The sequence below is a fragment of the Crocuta crocuta genome, unplaced genomic scaffold, assembly GCF_008692635.1.
Source record: "Crocuta crocuta isolate KB4526 unplaced genomic scaffold, BGI_CrCroc_1.0 scaffold25, whole genome shotgun sequence".
In the NCBI taxonomy this organism is placed as follows: domain Eukaryota; kingdom Metazoa; phylum Chordata; class Mammalia; order Carnivora; family Hyaenidae; genus Crocuta; species Crocuta crocuta.
In genome coordinates, this window is record NW_027532015.1 from 5755181 (window position 1) to 5771160 (window position 15980).

A 15980-nucleotide genomic window follows, 5' to 3' on the forward strand; every position below is an offset into this window, starting at 1 on the left:
TGGAGACACTGAGGTGTTAACCTGCTCTTATAATGATGTTTCATAACCACCAGAGTCTGCACCCTGGGGATTATTACTATTGACTCAGAGGCAGGTTTGTGACTGCAAGAGAGAAAATTGTTTTCTCTGCTTTTAGAAGAGCCTCTGAGATAAGGGGATGAGGGTTGACCTTAAAGTGCTCAGGGGTATGGAAAGAGCAGGGGAATATGGAGAAAGAAACTGAATGAGAGGCCATATGTGTGTCAAAGACAATGATCTAGGGATTGTAGGAACTATGATATGTTTTACATATATTGTCAGTGATTCCCACCATAGGAATGAACATTGCACCTCATATCCTGTCTCCCATGCATTTCCAGTGTAGTCACTCCAAGCTTTTATACAGTAATATTTATAATAGCTTATTACAAACTCTTTTTATTTCAGTTTTCCTTTATTTTAAAGGACAGGCACTATAATTCTTTTTTATTTATTAGGAAATAATTTGTTAAATCTACCATCTTGCCACCTCTTTTCTGTTTTTACCACATCTTCTTGTATGAAAAAGATCTAGAAACAAAATAAATATTTTTCAAAGAAGAATTAGCTGAATCAATTATGATATATTTGTGCCATGGATATTTCGCAGCAACTAAAAAGAATGAATTACTGGGGCACCTGGGTTGCTCAGTTAGTTGAGCGTCCAAACAGAAGGAAGTGTATGGAAGTTCAGTTTATTTTCTTCAAAACAACACAAGTCTGAAGCATGTTTTAAAAATATTCTAGGGACACCTGTGTGGATCAGTCGGTTGGGAGTGTGACGTCAGCTCAGGTCGTGATCCCACAGTCTGTGGGTTCAAGCCCTGTGTCGGGCTCTGTGCTGACAGCTAAGAGACTGGAGCCTGCTTCAGATTCTGTGTCTCCCATTCTCTCTCTGCTCCTCCCCTGCCTGCACTGTCTCTCTCCATCTCTCAAAAATGAATAATCATTAAAAATTTTTTTAGGGGCGCCTGGGTGGCTTAGTCGGTTGGGCATCCGACTTTCGCTTGGGTCATGGTCTCGTGGTTTGTGGGTTTGANCTATAAGAACAATAGCTGTTTTCTTCATTGTTGAGTTTTCCAGATTCAATCCTGTTAGCCCATTTCTGATCTTGTTTTACTACTTACTGAAAATGCAATGAAGACACACATATTTTACCACATTCTAAATATTTTGAGGCACTTTTTATTGAAATTAGAGAAACTTTAACTCTAATGACTGCTCAAATAATAGTTTTCTGGAAACAACAAGAAATGAACCTTAAAATCCAGAAACTAGTACCAAGAAGGAAAACTTCTATTTTTTCTTGGCCTAATACCTCATCAACATGGAAGGCTCTGGATCAGTAAAAAGAAAATAGTAACTAAAGGGTTTTCCTCTTCAGAAGAAGAAGGTGAGTTTTGGGCACCTTCTGGCTACTTCTTCTTTCCTTTCTTTTTTTTCTGTGTATCAGGAACCGGCATCTTCTTTTCTGTCTCGGCCCGACTTGCTGCTTCCTCTGCGGCCAGGGCTTCTAATCTTAGCCTCTCAGCTTCCTGCATCCTGTGTCTATACTCTTCCCGGACGTCGAAGATCTTCTGCCGGGCGTCATCTAAGGAGTCCTATTCCAAAGCAAAACCTCAAGATATTAAGGTTTACTGATAAAGGCATATGGTCCCAGAAAGAACATTTTTTTTAAAGCAATCCCCTTACCCCTCCCTTATGCCCATAGAGTCACATAGCAAATTACTGAGGAGAGATGAAAATTAGCAAATGGTCTTAAATATCCATCAATACCTGAAAATGAGATAGAAACACAGGGGTACATTAGATTTGACACAATGGGGGAATAAAAGCATCAGTAGGAGATCAAGAAAGGTGAAGAGATAGGCATGTGTTCAAATATAATCTATAAAATGTGCAGCTATGGGGCACCTGGGTGGCTTAGTCAGTTGAGCATCGGGCTTTGGGTCAGGTCATGATCTCGCAGTTCACCAGTTCAAGACCCATGTCAGGCTCTGTGCTGACAGCTTGGAGCCTAGAGCCTGCTTTGGAGTCTGTGTCTCTGTCTCTCTCTGCCCCTTTCTCTCTCTCTCTCTCTCAAAAATAAATAAACATTAAAAAAATAAAAATAAATAAAACATGCAGCTCAGTGGGTCTCTCACAGGAATTGTATTCTGTAAGTTGCTAGTTTTCCACATTGTTCTAGCCCTGATGAAATGTGTCTGAGCTCTATTTGACGAACTTTCAAATACTGTCACCTAGTTCACTGGTTATCTTTGTTATTGTCAGTTTGGCTTTCATTCAAGGACAGCAAACTGAATCCAAAATCACATCTTGGTTCTATTCTTACTCACCTCTACTTTCTCCTCCTGGATAAACTGATTCACTTGGTTTTCTGGACATTACACCCCATTTCCTTTTCTTCTACTTCACTAGCTATTCCTTATCAGTTGCTTTTGCTGATTTCTCCTTTTCCCTTTCTTCTCTCTTTCTCTCTCCCCCTCTCTCTATTCCTTCATCTCTAAATGAGAGGATGGCCACATCTTAGATCTTAGGCCTCTTTCCTTGGTGACTTTATCTAACCACATGGCTTTAAATTCATTTCTATACTTATGAGTCCCCAAATTTTTAAATCTCCAGCCCAGATCTCTCTCCCAAATTCTAGAACCATATATGTAACTTCTATTCAACATCTCTATGTGACTATAATAGATATGTAAGAATGTTTTTATTAAGTTTATTTATTTTGAGAGAGAATGCATGAGCAGGGGAGGGGCGGGAGAGAGAGAATCCCAAGCAGGCCCTGCACTGTCAATGTAGAGCTCAATGTGATGCCCGAACTCATGAACCGTGATATCATGACCTGAGTGAAACCAAGAGTCAGATGCTTAACCAGCTGAGCCACACAGATGCCCCAAGATTTTTTTGATACAATACATATATCAAAAAATGTCCCAAGTTTAAATATTTCTTTCCTCTCAAGTCATCAGATTGATGCCCCTCAATCCTATCAGTTGTTTAAGCAAAAACCTGAGTATTTCCTGACTCTTTACTTTCTCTTACAGTACACTAACAATCCATCGGAAAACCCTGAGTCTACTTTCAAAATATGTACGGTATTCAATTTCTTTTCACCACCTCCACTCTCTGACTTGGTGTGAACCACTGTTAAGTGTCCAATGCAGCAGCCTCCTCACAGATTTATCTTCTATTACATGTGCGCCATTCCATACTTTTTGTTTTCCACACAATATCCAGAGTAATCACTTTAAAACAGAAGACTGGGGTGCCCGGGTGGCTCAGTTGGTTAAGTGTCCAACTTCTGCCCAGGTCATCATCTCACAGTTCATGAGTTCGAGCCCCATGTCGGGCTTTGTGCTGACAGAGCCTGCTTCGAGTTCTATGTCTCCCTCTGTCTCTGCCCCTCCCCCGCTTATGTTCGTGCACATGCACACTCTCTGTCTCTTTCTGAAAAATAAATAAACATTAAAAAATAAAAATAAAATAGAAGTCAGACCATGTTACCCCTCTGTTCTTTAGAACCTGTCATGGCTCCATATATCCTTCTGAATAAAAGCTAATATCCTTACAGTCCTTGGAAAGCCCTTCTCTGTCCAATTCCCCCCATTTCTTCTCTGACCTCCTCTCCCACTCATCTACCCTGGCTCACTCTGCTCCAATGCCACAGACCTCCTTGCTGTCCTGCCTCTAGCACACCAAGTGTGTGCTCCCCCCCGGGGCCTTTACTCCAGCTAGTATCTCCTCTGAACCACTGTGTTCTGATCCTGTTCCACTTTTCTTTTCTTCTCAGCACTTTTCTTTTCTATCCTAACATACAGTGTGTTTACATATTTTGTTTGTATTTTAGTACTTATTTCCCCACTAGCTTGTGAGCTCCACAAATGGCCAGGGTTTATCTTTTTTGTTCATGCTTAGGACAGTCTCTGATACAAAATGCCCAGAAATGTTTCTTGAATGAATAAATTGTGGAAATGGGAAGTGTTAGAAAGTTAAAACAGGTTAGGATAGTTTCCTTAACTCTAACTAAATATAGTTTATATTTTCAAAAAAAGGGGTAGGTTTCAAAGATATAACCAAGAATTGACTTAATGACCCAATGACAACATTAGGCAACATTAATGGCAACATTCTAGAAATGGCTTCTCTAAATATGTTCATAAATAAAGCCGTGATAACGAAGGGCCAATATAGGTTTAGGAAGTGGCTTTGGCTTTCTCATTTCACTTGTGTTTCTCATAGTATGGGTACAATTATGGTTCAACTGTTGATTGTTTCCTGTTTCAAAAATGATATAATTAAAAATGATATAATTCATTCATAAGGATGAATGAAATGATGCTACCCAGCTTCTAGAGTGACCGTTTTGTCTTCATTGCTGAATTCAAGAAATTTTGCGTGGTTTTGCAACTTGCATAAATTAGGAAGGGGTAAATGTCAGAATCAGGCTCTTCTCCAAACTTTTGGTGAAAGCAAAGTACTATATCTACCACAATAAAATTGGCTTTACTAAGCCTATTGTACAAGATGATAGTAGCGCCATATTAAGAAGAGAGAAGAAGTCATGTAAAGGATTTAGTGTAAAGTACGTTTAATATGTGTCAGTAATCTCTTGAGGACTGGTATGTTTTTCTCCCATCTGATAAGAAATGTAGTGCTGACAATGTTCCTATTAAGATAGCTTCAGTCAAAACTAGGATTTTTCTACCTCACACTTAAAGAATTGAGATCTGAATTAAAAACCTTCCCAGTTAATATTTCTTCCCTTATGGGCTTCCCTTTTGTCTTATAATATTTTAAACTGTTTTCTATATGATGAATTGAATGCACATAATTTTAACATTCATTTATTGATTCACACATTCATTTTTGAAACAAACTTTTGTGAAACAGACACCTCTTCCAGGTTTGGGGTATCCACCAGTGAATCAAACAAAGTTCCTGTTCACATACAATCTAAACTCTACACAAGATAGATTTAAAATATGTGCACTATATATATATATATATATATATATGATACATATGTATGTGTGTGTGTGCGTGTATGTGTGTATACACACATATATATGATAAATAAATATTTACCATATTTATAAATAATATGTATAAAATAAATACCTTCCTATGCTAAACCATAGGAAATGCTTTATGGAAAATAATGAGGCCAGATATAGGTATACAAATTTTGAAGGGTGCTAATTAAAAAATGGTAGCTTAGAGAAGATCTCTCCAATAAAATGACATAGATGGAAGATCTCAGAAAGTGAAGAGGTAAACCATTTGGCTGTCTAGGGGAAGAATATTCCAGGAAGAAGTAGGAGCAAGAAGTAGAAGGCTCAGAGGTGGGAAACATGTCTGGCTATTAGTGGAAAAGTGAAGTCAGTTTGGAAAAAAACAAAAGAAGCAAAGAAGATAGAATCATAGAGAAAAAGATCAGAGAAGAAAGTGGGCACTAGATTATAGACAGCACTAGACAACAGAGTTAAGCCTTTTTTCTTAGTGGAAAATGAACCATTACAGGAGTGAGATAATCCCACTCTCCATTTTAAATCAGCACTATGATCACCACTGCTGCAATTCATAACGTGTTTGCAGTTCTTCTCCAAGCTCAGGGTAACATTGCACTCTGTGTCAGCACGCTAGGGCTTTTGTAACAGAGTGCCACAAATTAGGTGGCTTAAGGAACGGAAAATTTATTGTCTCAGGGTTACTGATGCTAGAAATTTGAAATCAAAGCGTCAGCAAGTTTAATTCCTTCACTTAAGTTGGATGTGACTGTGTGACAAACTTGGGCCAAGAAAACGTGACAATGAAATGTAACTGTGAAAAGGATCCTCTGCCCAACTTCACTGGACATGTAGCTAGAAGGAGAAATACTCTTTTATTGTTTTTATTCAGCAGTTGCTAAAGGAAGGCCTATGGAAAAATCTGGCTCATTGCCATTTTGCTAAATAGAATTTATTGAAACAAACGTAGGCATTATCTTTGACTGAATTTGTGGTAACAACGGCAGAGTTGAGTAGATACAACATACGGCCTGCCAAGGCAAAAATACTTACTACCTGACCCTTTATAGAAAACAACTTTACCAACCCCTGTCTTTTTTTTTTAATGTTTTATTTTTATTTTTGAGGGGGGCGGTGAGCAAGGGAGGGTCAGAAAGTGAGGGAGACACAGAATCCGAAGCAGGCTCCAGGCTCCGAGCTGCCAGCACAGAGCCCGACATGGGGCTTGAACCCATGAACGGTGAGATCATGACCTGAGCTGAAGTCACGCTTAACCAACTGAGCATTCAGGTACCCCTACCAACCCCTGTCTTAAACCACTGAGACACTGGCGCTGTTACCACAGGATAAGATAGTTTATCCTCATGGTTAGAGTCATTTTGGCTTTTAACTGAGATTCCATTGTAGAAGGGCAAGATGGAAGCCATGAGATCAGTCAGGAGCCTGGGGCAATACTCTGAATAGAAAACTCTGACAGTTTAGATGGTGATAGGGGTAGAGAGAATGGTATGTGATTGAATTAGAGATATATTTTCAAGGTAATGTTGGCAAATGTTGATAATGGATTAGACGAGGGAGGTGAGAGAAGTCAAGGATGTCTCCAAAGTCTGTACTCTGAGCAATGGAAAGAGTACAACCACCCTTCCTAGGTGGGGAATATCAGTGCAGGAAATGTTCCGGATGACATGAGAGAGAGGGCAAGAATGATAGAATGATGGATTTGGAGAGGTTTGGTTTAAGGTGCCTATTGGACAAACAGGAGAAGGTGTCAAAGAAGCATATTCCTTAGATCAGCCAATACTAGAAACAACATAGAGAACCTAATGCCACGGTGGCTGAAACGTTTAGAAAGTCTTGTAGCCATCAGCATCTTTGGGAATGTGTGTGTGTGTTGTAGGAAAGAGGGAGGGGAAAAAAAAGTCTTTATCCTCTATAGTGGAAGTCATCCATATACATTTATTGAATCTCCCCATTACTAGTATGATACTTTCATTTTTAATTAAACTTGATCTTTTTCATGACACTAATCCCCCCCTCTCTATCCCCCCCTTTTTTTTGGACTTTGTCTAAAGGTCTTCTGCTGGGGTAGAGAGACAACCGCCTGGCTACAAAAAGTTGAGGTGGTGATCTGTAATATGAACTACTTCTTAAATAGCTTCAAGCCAAGCAAACCCATAGTCTTGTCTTGTTCCCACTTGACCTCCATTTATTCATGTGGCTGATGCCACCAATTGCTGAGTCTTTTAGGGATTCTGTGGAGCAAATTGGGTTGCTTATTTAAGGGCTTTCCTACTGCCACCTTACAATTTGGGTGCCTCAAGTCTAATAATAAGATCTTCATCCCGCTCTCTTCCAACAACTTTGTTGTTCTCTTCTTTCTCCTTTTTCTCATTTTGTGGTGAGATTCCCAATATTGCATTTTGGAGGGGTTTAAGGAAGCAAGTGAAATCAAATGTGTTTCACCAATTCTCCATCTTTCCAAAAGAGCTGAGAACTACTTTCAAAATTTCCTTCTTTCCAGGTCCTATCTGATTCTACAATATCTTTTTAACATTCTATGAGAATGTATCAACTCTGACCCATAGGTGTATGTTGAGACTCACCCGCATTTCCCCATACATCTCCAGGATTTTATTCTTTATTTTAAGAAGTTCCTCTTGGTTAATGTCTCGAATGCTGAGAACTCTGGTCCTGTACTGTCGGAACTGGTGAACCTCTTCTGCCTTTTGCATTGCCTGCTGCTGGTTCAGTTCCTCTGTTTGTAGCACAGGATCAGTGTTTGTTGTTTTTCTATAAAGACATCAAAAGAGATGCATAAATCATTTGGGGACGCTGGAATGAACTTTAGAATTCAAATAATTTAAATTCATCTTGACATTGTGTTAGCCTGAATCCAATCGAATATTAGCAATAGAAAGAATAAACTACTATTTTTTGATTGGCTATTCTCCACTTACTGATTCACTAATATTTTAGGAAACAATTCTAGAAAAATAAAGTTAGATGCTCCATCTGATGAGGTGTTCGTGGAATTTGTGTTGGAATCTATGAGAGGTTATTTGGAGGTTTTCTTTTTCATTTATGGAGCTAAATAGTGTTGAAATTATTTCATACTTATAAATATGCTTGGATAACTACCTCTCTATTAATCCTATTGTCTTGTTCTTAATAAAATGGAACCTACTAAAAAATTAATTATATTAAATTAAACCTACTTAAATAATACCAACAGGCCTAGTGGGATTTTCTTTTTGTAGCTCAACTCACCTTAATCAGCTTGCAAATTACAACTTTACAGAAAATATTGAAATGCTTTTATGATTGACTTAATAAAGCATTTATTAAATTGAAGATGTAGAATCATGTACGTCTAGAAAATTTGAATACACTGAAAACATATTAAGCGCTTAATTTGAAATTTTCACTTATTTAGTAACTGGTTATCCCTGTATTGAAAATTCCACAAACACAGATGTTTGCATTAATCATGTCTATTAAAACTTACCGTACATATTGAGTTAAGTCTACACATTCTAGCGCTTTTCGAATAAGTCGTGGAGACATTTCCAAAATTGTTGGGGATCGTGAACGAGGCCCTGTTGAAAAAATAAGTCCTAAACTTTCAAAAGAGAATAGACACTAATAGACTACTAACAACTCATCTTAGTTAAAAATAATATCTTTGGTTAAAGGAAAACAATCACCATTGGGACACTTGCATGGCTCAGTCGGTCAAGCGAGCGACTTAGGCTCAGGTCATGATCTCATGGTTCATGAGTTCAAGCCCTGGGTCAGGCTCTGTGCTGACAGCTCAGAGACTGGAGCCTGCTTCAGATTCTGTGTCTCCCTCTCTCTCTCTGCCCCTCCCCTGCTCTTGCTCTGTCTTTCTCTGTCTCTCTCTTAAAAATATATAAACATTTTTTAAAAAACACCATCAATTGGACTCTATAAGCAGAGTAACGGAATGTTATCATGGCTGTAGTTAAGTGATGGTAGAGACAATAAGTAAAAGTCCTACTTTATTTCATTATAAACAAATTAAGTGATGCAATATTCAAAACATTTAGTCTAGGCATGAAAGGCCTCATAAGCATTATGGGAGTAGAATGTAAAAATATTTAAGACACAGTAGTATACTTCAAGAAACTTGCAGATCCAGTGGAGTGGATAACATACACCAGGCAAAAATCAACTTAGCAGGAGATCTCTGCCCCAGAGACCCATATGTACCCACGAGAACAGACTTAAACAAGAAAGTCTAAAATATTTTAGAGTCTAAGATATTAACCATTCAGCCTTTCCAAGACATTAATCTCCTTCTTAAAAATTTCTGGAGTGTATTTACATGCCATAAAATTCTCCCATTTTGAAAGTGTAATTCAATACATTTCAGTAAGTTTATGGAATTGCATGACCTGCCCCAAAACCCAGTCTCAAAACATTTCCATTCTCCACATAGATCTCGAGTGCCTTTTACAGCCCCTCTCCATTCTCACCTCAAGCCCTGGGCAGACATCCATGGACTTTGTCTCTATTTGCCTTTCCTGGACATTCCCATGTAATTAGGAATGGTAAAATTACACCTAACTTTTTATTGTTAGTTTAATAAGAAATTCTGAAATAATGAAGTAAAAATCCTCCCCCTTGGTTCTTTATCAAAATTATTTTGGTCATCCTGGGTCTTTTGCATTTCCAAATAGGTTTTGAGATCAGGTTGTTAAATTCTATAAAATGTCTACTAGAATTCTGATAGAGACTATACTGAATTTATAGATCAATTTGGGGAGAATTGCCATCTTACTATATTGAGTCTTCAGGTCCAAAGCATGGACTCCCTCCCTCTTTAAACTTTTATAAATTTCCTTTAGTGATGTTTTATAGTTTTCAGCAGACAAGTCTGGTACTTTTGTTAAATTTATTTCCATACATTTGTTACTGACATTACTGTGAATGAAATCTTTTGTGATTGCTCATCGATAATATGTAGAAATAAAAATAGTTTTTGTATATTAATCTTGTGTCTTGTATTTTATATTTAGTTGTACACTTTCAGAGGTTTAAAATCTTTATTTTTAATTTTTTAAATGTTTATTTATTTTTGAGAGAGAGAGAGAGAACGAGAGAGGGGCAGAGAGAGAGGGAGACACAGACTCTGAAACAGGCTCCAGTCTCTGAGCTGTCAGCACAGAGCCCAACACAGAGCTCAAAATCAGGACCAGCAAGATCTTGACATAGGCTAAAGTTGGATGCTTAGCCGACTGAGTCCCTCAGGTGCCCATAAAATGTTTTTTAATTAATGTTTTTTCAGTTTATTATTGCTTTTTGGGAGAGAGTATGTCAAATCTTCACTTTGCCATGCAAAAGATTTCATGCCCACTGACTATTTAATCTTGCTTTTTACATGTGGTTGCAATAGCCTTCAGCAATTCTGTAAAGTGCGTCATGCATAGCAACTTTTAAAAAGTGATCACTCATTCTGAAATATAATCTAACGTAAACCTTTAAAAACACTTAAAGGGGCGTCTGGGTGGCTCAGTTGGTTAAGAGGCCAACTTTGGCTCGAGTCATGAACCCACGGTTCCTGGGTTCGACCCTTGCGTCGGGCTCTGTGTCAACAGCTCAGAGCCTGGAGCCTGTTTCGGGTTCTGTGTCTCCTCTCTCTGCCCTTCTCACGCTCTGTCTCTCAAAAATAAATAAACATTGAGAAAAATAATAAAAATAAAAACACAAAAATAATATCCAACTTAATTTTCATTTTTTCAAAAATGTAAAGACATGGTCCATGTTAGAAAACAGAATATCCCAACTCTACTCCATTATTAAAACATGAAATCAATCATATTTTTTATTTTGTAATACTAAATAAAACAATCCTGAAGAATTAGCATGGTGCAATATATTTTTTAGAAACCAGTGGTGAGGGGTGCTTGGGTGGCTCAGTCAGTTGGTTAAGTGTCCAACTTTGGCTCAGGTCACGAGCTCATGGTTTGTGGGTTCAAGGCCTGCACTGGCTTCTGTGCTGACAGCTCAGAGCCTGGAACTCGCTTTGGATTCTGTGTCTCTGTCTCTCTGCCCTTCCCCTGCTTGTGCTCTGTGTCTCTCTTTCTCAAAAAATGAATAAACATTAAAAAATAAATAAAGCAGTGGCCAGTAGATTTTCTTTTTTTATTGCCTTTACTATGGGATCGTAGATTTCCAAAGTTCATTTGCTTTCCTTATGAACATACCTACTTATGCTGGGTATATTTTTGGCATTTCAAACATGAGTTGTTTCTATAAGACACCAACTCTGCTGACTTTGACTGGAAAGAAAATACTTTCTGATAATTAGATGTTTGTGTTTTCTTACATCCTGCCAAATAACATACATTTAAACAGAAAAGGGTTTGGGAGGGGGCAGAAAAGATTAACCTTCATATTCTTCTACAAAACTCTGTTGTGTCAGAATAGGGTGTGAGTGCACTATGACAGTCTTGTACCTCTAGAATAGGACAGCCCAAAGGGTGTGTGTGTGTGTGTGTGTGTGTGTGTGTGTGTGTGTGTATGTGTTTACCATCCTGTGTCTGCAAACTGACCCTCTACGGTATAAATTCTGAAAGTGAGAATTTATATTTAGAAATATCTTTATAGCAATTGGTTATCACTGGGCCATTTTATCACATTTTTCAAAAGTTTCAACTTCCAACAGACTAGGGGAGAAAACTTACTTCATCATAGGTAGTCTGAGAATCACTGTTTAATATGCAGTGATTGTGATGCCTGGGCGAAAGATGTGGGAATAAACACTGAGATCATCTGCAACCTTGGGAAGAGGAATTTTCTAGAGGCTCCCAGAGATCAAAGGGAATTTGAAAGCAATGTTTATACTCTTGACCTTGATGATGGCTTTGGTATTGAAGAAAAATACACCAGAGCAAAGTCCGTAATGACTTCATTTCCATGAAGGAAATTATTCTAAGTTGCCTATCGTATGAAAATAGAAAGCGACAAGAATAAGGTAGTTTTTTGGGAATTACAAGTATCTATAGGTGTGTAGAGGTCAGATCACCCAAAGCTCTATTGGGATCTTTAATCCCTTATGGGTGATGCTTCCCCAGGAGTGAGGGTCAATATGGTGGACACACCAGCAGCAGAGTCAGGAACAACAGATGCAGTTCCAGAGAACAGCTGGACAACCAAAGCCATGGTTCACAAACAGGATTCCTTCTAGAACCCTAGAGCCTGGGGTACATGGTAGTGTGAGTGCTGCGGGAGGTGCTGGAGACACAGAAGCACACCTCTTCTCGGAGGAAGAGGGGGTCAACTAGTCTTGATACTGTGATTAAATTTATATTTTATTACATTTTTTCATATTATTATATTACACACATGTTATATTATTTATATTTAATAGGAATTATAATAAAACGCATTTAAGAAGGTTTTGGAGAAATTCTACTTGAGGACAGGCTGCTTTGACCTCAGTCCTCCACTCCTGCTCACATTGACCTTTCCTCTCTGTTTCCTGCCCCCTCCTTTCTGCCCAAAGTACACTCTTTCATGAGGTGTGATCTTTAGTACAAAGGTGTGAAGACTCTGCTGGCCAAAAGTGTGAAGACTGAGGAGCAGGAGAGCTGGCCCTGAAGCAGCCCCTCATGACATGGGTCTGGGGCTCTGAGAGAAAAATGAAAGCGGGTGCCTGGGTGGCTCAGTCAGTTAACTGTCTGACTCTTGATTTTAGCTCACGTAATAATCTTGCAGTTCATGGGTGCCAGCCCCGCATCAGGTCTGTGCTGGCAGTGCAGAGCCTGCTTGGAATTCTCTCTCTTCTTCTCTCTCTGCCCCTCCCCTGATCTTTCTTTAAACAAATTAATAGATAAAATCTGCACCATGACCGTGGGACATGGTACCTGAGGCTGGTGTGAAGAATCATGATTACATTCAATTTTTACAACTTAAAAAATTAACTTATTAGCCTATAAATAAACAGTTTGACCTCAGATTTTAATTATATTTTCCTTTCACAGGTCTCTAACCACCTGTGGGGGAAAATTTGCCTTCTGTGAGAGATCACATTGTAAAATCGCAAGAACTAGGGTTTTAGTCCTGATTCACTAAACTGTTTCAGCTTCCTTCCCTGGAGTGAGGCATTTATCAACCACATCAATTTTGAAGCCGAGATAGCAGCATATAGTTCGTCTAGTTCATAGAGGCTATAGTGAGATGATATATGCAAAATCATTCTACAAATTAAATATTACTATAGAACGATAAATACTATTCTAATAAGCTTTAGTGTTACATCATGTATGTTATTGTTTTTATTAAACAAGTGCTAACTTTCGAAATATTGGCTCAAAAATCAAATCTCTTGTAACTATAGTAAAACACCCTTTGAATTTTGGAATTTTCTTCTTCCCCATGGAAATCCTTCCAGGACACGTTTTAACGTTAAACAGTTTTTAATTTTAAACTTCTTAGAATGGTTTAGCCATTTTGAGAAGAGAACCATTGTTGGTGTTTCTGAAGATGCATCCTTCCAAAATATCTTTCTCTCCTGCCTGGGTTCTGAATTAGAGAAATTACGAGTAAAATTGTACTACTGATACTGGTGTAATTGGCGGAAGGCAAACCAGCCAGGGTCACAGAATTTTAGAGCCAGTTGACCCTTGCAGCCCCCTCAGTCATAGGTAGTACTTCCAACTCAGAGACCAGCAGAGGGGACTCAGGATCCCCTGTGAGCAGCCCAATTTACTGATTCAACCACATAGGACACTTAGTCCCTTAGCAGCAGAAAGTCCAGGAGTTGCTTAGGGGAAATCCTTTCTCATGGAGGCCAGCATGGAAAGACATTTCTCTGTAAAACCTTCAATCAAGGATTTACATTCATTTTATTTTTATTTTCTTTAAAGTTGCTTTATTTATTTTGAGAGAGAGAGAGAGTGCCAACAAGAGAGGGACAAAGAGAGAAGGAGAGAGAATCCTAAGCAGGCTCCTCACTGTCAGTACAGAGCCCTGTGCAGGGCTGGAACTCAGAAAAACTGAGATCTTGACCTGGACTGAAATCAAGAGTCAGACGTTTAACTGACTAAGCCACCCACGTGCCCTGGATTTATGCTCATTTTAGTGACTGAATACGAATCCCCATTATATAGAAATGAACCAAATTAGTGTGACTTGTACACCACTGAAAATTCCTCCCTTCCAAAATTTCAGAACCCAGATATTTAAAATCTGTTATAAAAGGTATAAAGAAAATCTACCATGTAGCACATCATAGATCAACAAAAGAGATCTGCGTTTAGTGACAATGGCATATGTGGCCACTGCAATTTTATTTTTGGTATTTGTAGACGGAAAAACATACAAAAGTTTACCTGCTCCTTTTTTTGGCCCACTTCTATCTCTAAGATAACTAGTTAGTAATGAGGACCTTGAGCAGACTATCAGCTCTGACAAGCATAATGAAGACCTATACATCCAAGATACGTATTTTTCTATGTTCCCGCCCTAGACATCACGTATGTTTGTGCCTCTTCCAGAATTTTTATTTCCAAGTGTGTCTTTGTCTCATAAATGAGAATAATACTTACTGATATTTTCCTTCCGCATCATCTGTTCCTCCTTCCCTGCTGAAGACGTCCCTCCCCTTTCGCCGATCACCGATTTTGACAAGTCCCTCAAGCTCTTGGTCATCTGCCACTTCCTCCACAGTATATTCCCCAACGGCAGGAGATCTTTGCTCTCTGAACTCACGGAACCCTTTGTATCTGGCTCTTTTATGGCACTTGCAGATGTTTCAACTACAACACGACACATGCATTACTGGAAAACAAAACTTGCATTCTATGAAATCATATGCAAAAAGTAACCAGCTGAGTGGGAGCACAAATTTGCAGCAGACTTGAAAGACTTGTCACCTCTAAGGAGAGCACTAGCCAAAACAATCACTGGTCCCTCAGAAAACTTTGTGATAGGCCTTGTAAGGGTATGTCTGGTAGCTGCCTCAGGATATGAAAACATTACATAAAAATTGAGGCTTTTTGGAGGTGAGAACTTACAAATGGAAATGGGATCTCTGAGCCACTGGGCTCTGGAGGAAATACAATCTGCCTTGTGTGAAAAATGCCTGTGAATGGGATTCTCACCTCTGGGAAGGGGAACCCTGTGTACAGGTACTTGTCTAAAGTTTTCTTAAAATAGAGCCAAGAAGAACTATTGCTTGTGAAGTAGGAAAGTTTTTCCTTCACACTGTAATTCTACTCTCACTGTTCTAGACCATTATGCCTAGGAAACACTATGCAAAACCTATCACAATTCCACATTATGCAGACATTTCCCCTCTGTTTAATTGCAAATAATTTAATTGACATTATATTCCACTTTGAATAAAAGGTGATGATAAGGTAGTGCTTAAAAACAGGGAGAAATATTGAAATAACTACTTTTAAAAACAATATTAAAATTGAAACACCCCTAGAGCAAAACTGATCAAGAAAAAAGAGATTAAAGAGATTTTCCAGGAAGTTTAACTTAGATGAAATAGACAAATTTCTTATAAAACACAACTTACGAATCTTGACAGGAGAACAGCTTCATAGTGAGGAGTATAAAGTGTATCCTGTATGAGTCCAAATATAGGAAGCTCAAGAACAGACAAAATCAATACATGGTAACAGAGGTCAGATAAGAAGCTGCCTTGAGGGAGGAAATGGCTGAGGGAAGGGAAGGAGGAAGACTCTGGGATATAGTTATGAGCTTTATATCTTGATCTGAATGGTGGTTCCTGAGTGTACACATATATTGAAGTGTATCAAGCTATATAATCAGTATTTGTGCCTTTACTGCATGTATGTTGAAGACATGTTCAGGCTCCTCGGAGTCTTGTTCTTTACTAGGCCTTGTCCTTGGCTGGAATCCTAGTTTTATCAAAGAATCCTGCTAGACTGGTTTATCAAAAATCGTACCCTCACC

The 15980-nt window shown here is 38.6% G+C and overlaps 1 protein-coding gene across 1 annotated transcript in view; it reads right to left on the bottom strand.

Annotated features, from left to right (window-relative positions):
• Positions 1–1319: 1319 nt before the first annotated feature.
• The window catches only part of ADGB (androglobin), a 149790-nt gene continuing 135129 nt past the window's right edge, over positions 1320–15980 (bottom strand). Inside the window, exons 33-36 of the mRNA XM_077776069.1 lie at positions 14600–14809; positions 8533–8623; positions 7631–7817; positions 1320–1619 (exon numbers count right to left, since the gene is read on the bottom strand). Of these exons, the coding sequence (XP_077632195.1) occupies positions 1434–1619; positions 7631–7817; positions 8533–8623; positions 14600–14809 (674 nt within the window). The 3' untranslated portion in view covers positions 1320–1433. The remainder of the gene's footprint in view (positions 1620–7630; positions 7818–8532; positions 8624–14599; positions 14810–15980) is intronic.